The 3528-nt window shown below is 33.2% G+C and overlaps 1 protein-coding gene across 1 annotated transcript; it reads right to left on the reverse strand.

The window, feature by feature from the left end:
* Window positions 1-1538: 1538 nt before the first annotated feature.
* Window positions 1539-3323, reverse strand: LOC145797628 (uncharacterized). The gene is made up of 3 exons (XM_082885013.1): window positions 2240-3323; window positions 1948-2099; window positions 1539-1787 (listed from the first exon to the last, which is right to left on the reverse strand). Exons 1-3 carry the CDS (start codon window positions 3321-3323, stop codon window positions 1539-1541), a joined length of 1485 nt encoding a protein of 494 aa, XP_082741139.1.
* Between the last annotated feature and the right edge of the window lie 205 nt (window positions 3324-3528).

The following is a 3528-nucleotide window of genomic DNA, read 5'->3' on the forward strand; positions in this document are numbered from 1 at the left end:
CTAACATACTGTCTGAAATAAAGTAAAAGTTTACTTTGAAATAAAGTAAAAGTTTACTCTGAAAAAAGTAAAATTTTACTTTACTCTGAAATAAGAGTAAATTGTTACACTTTAAATCTAAAAGTAAAATTTACTCTGCATAAAAGTAAAATTTTACTCTGAAATAAGAGTAAAATGTTACACTCTGAATCTAAAAATAAAATTTTACTCTACATAAAAGTAAAATTTTACTCAGCATAAAAGTAAAATTTTACTCTCAAATAAGAATAAAATGTTACACTCTGAATCTAAAAGTAAAATGTTACACCCTGAATCTAAAAGTAAAATTTTACTCTGTATAAAAGTAAAATTTTACTCTGAAATAAGAGTAAAATGTTACACTCTGAATCTAAAAGTAAAATTTTATTCTGTATAAAAGTAAGATTTTACTCTGAAAAATGAGTAAAATGTTAGACTCTAGATCTAAAAGTAAAATGTTACTTTGTATAAAAGTAAAGTTTTACCCTTTATAAAAGTAAAATTTTAATCTAAAAGTAACATTTTACTCTGAAATAAAGTAAAATTTTACTGTGAAACCACAGGCTCATCACACCCATAGACAACCACTCAACAACATAGTAAATTTTTTCTTTGAAAGGTAGTAAAGTTTTACTTTCATGTGCATGAAGGCAATGTTTTACTCTGAAAAAAGTAAATTTTACTCTGCAATAAAGTAAAAGTTTACTTTGAATATCGAAAAATTTTATTTTGAAAGCACAGGTTGAGCACAACCATTTCAAACCTTCACACCTATTGAACAAACTCCATTATAAGTTCATTTACATGAAACTTATTCAACTACATTAAAAAAATATATTAAAATGTCAAACTCAACCACAAAGCAAATCAGAAACTTGAATAGACAACCATTCAAGAACACAGTAAAAATGTCTTTTATTGCAATGTCTCCTTACAAATCTAGTCTAAAAGACTATACTATTATTGCTATGGACTATTTATGGCAGAAAAACTGCATTATTTTTACACTTCTATTACAAAATCAATAATGTCTTTCATGGCAATGTCTCCTTGCAAGTCTTCCTATTATGACTGTGCTTCTTGCATCTACCACACTGTACTCGTCTTATCTTCTCACCCCTAGATGGAATCCTATTCTTCCTTGGCCTACCAGGTGGCTTCTTACAAATTGGAGGAAAGACAGCAAGATCATCCATAGCTACAAGAGGTTTCTTAACAGTGGGAATTGGATAAACGGACTCAACATAGCAAGCTTTGAACTTGCTAGTGTAATAAAATGGTTCCACATGTGCATACAAATCACCTCCGCTCTTTTGGATAACGGTCGTTGCGTGAGCACAAAGAAATCCATTCAATTGCCATTGGTAACATGAGCAAGTTCTATTCAAGAGGTCAATGCTAACCAATGGCCGGGATTGAACCTCAAAAACATGATCACTTGAATGACTAACCAATCAAGTTCTTCCACTTTTAAAAGCATTTACTAATGTTGAATCCATCTCCGGACAAAGAAAAGTATTTCATTTCTTAGCTTGTTCTCTCCTTCTCAACATCAAATCCATGATCTTCAACCTAATTGAATCAATCATCTTCGTAGTAGGCAAATGACGAGCTTGACGGATCCATGAATTGAAAGACTCTGCCACATTCGAGTGCATTTCACTGTATTTTTGTCCTTTGAAATATGCATTAGTCCGCTTGTCATAGGGCAAATTGGATAGAAACTTACAAACAATCTCTTTTCCCTCATCTTGTAATTCTTTCAAACACTGATTAAAACATTCCACTGTCGGAAGCATAAGCACATGAAGAAAACAAAAAAACTATTCTACTCCTGAAAGTATTACTGAAACTTGGACCGGAGAACTTATCCCTCAAATTGGACTTCAAGTGTTGGAGACAAAAATAGTGGTAAGTAGTAGGTAAAACCTTGGGTAAAGCCTCCAAAAGTCTAGCATTCCGATCAGATATGAAGGTAATTGGTCTTTCATCCAACAATATATTCGACAAATGCATAAAAAACCATTCCCAACTGTCTATAGTCTCCGTATCGACAATTGCCATTGCAAGAGGGAAAAAACCTGAAAAATAACATTTTACAATTAATAAGTATATTAAACGAAAAGGACAAATATAGTAGATTTTTACTCTGAAAAACAACAACATGTTACTCTGAGAATAAGTAACTTGTTACTTTTGAATGAACTATAGTAATATCTACCTTGATCCCCATCCTTCGCTGTACCTGTTAACAAGGTGCCCTTATATTTCCCCTTCAGAAAAGTTCCATCGATAAACAATAGAGGACGGTAATGCCTAAACCCTTGAATGGAAGCATTAAATACAACAAAAAACCTCTTGAACCGTCCACTTTGATGGTTATAGTCAAGACGCAAATAGCTACCAGGATTTGTGCTCATCACAATATCTATATACCATCGAATCTCATCATAAGACATAAAGAAATCCCCAAAAGTAGTAGTCCTAACTTTCTCAACTCCCAACCAAGCATGATTGTACGTAATGGTGAGCCCGTATTGATCTGTAAATTGACGCACAACATCAATTGGACGAGTTTGGGGATTCCCATGAACTTCGTTAACAATCAAACTTGTAACCAAATTTGAACTCATCCTTGAGTTTTTAGAAGTACAAACTGCAGCTCCATAAGTATGCTCATCATGTAGAATCCTAATGTAGAAAAAATTATTAGCACTTTCTAGAGATGCATGTACTCGCCATAAACAAGCTTTGGACTTCCGCATTGAACACACAGCAGTGACCTGACACTTCTCATTCTTCACATACACAAACTCAAATCCTATCTCAGTGGCATATTTACATAATGCAATCCGGAAATCCTTTGCACCTCTAATAAATCTTTGACCTACATGAGTAATTCCATTCACCCATCCACAAGACAACAAAGTCCTTTCTTCACGTTGACAAAACATAGGGAGTAAATCCATTTCATCATTAGTAATGTTGGATCCACTAGCATCCCCTGATTCTCTAACTCCATGTTTTTCATTTAAAATGTCCATTTCAGTAATAGTCACATCAACCCGGTCAACACCAAGGGAATAAAGAAGCGACAACATATTCTGAAAATCAGAATCACCATTAATCATGCATTGCGAATGTCCAGGTAAACAGTATGATAACAGTATGCAACCACTACTATCAAACTTCTTTAATTTACAACTTAAGAAATCAGTTAAATCCTTCAACGTGCAGTTTGACACAACCTTGAACACAATGGTACGATCACCATACTTGCATAACAACATAAGAGGTGGAACCATTTTACAAATCTACAATGAATTAAGAGTAAAAATTTATTGTCAATCAAAGTAAATTTTTACTGTCACTACAAGTCCAAAAGTCAAGATTATTTTGATCTAATACCCATTCCTCATATGCTCATCCCTGTCAAAGCTTTCCTAATACAAATCATTTTTAAACATTCCAGTTTGGCATCTTTGAACATCTTAGAATATGACTTCTTTG

The sequence above is a fragment of the Camellia sinensis genome, chromosome 8 (assembly GCF_055761805.1).
Source record: "Camellia sinensis isolate YWXY chromosome 8, ASM5576180v1, whole genome shotgun sequence".
In the NCBI taxonomy this organism is placed as follows: Eukaryota; Viridiplantae; Streptophyta; class Magnoliopsida; order Ericales; family Theaceae; genus Camellia; species Camellia sinensis.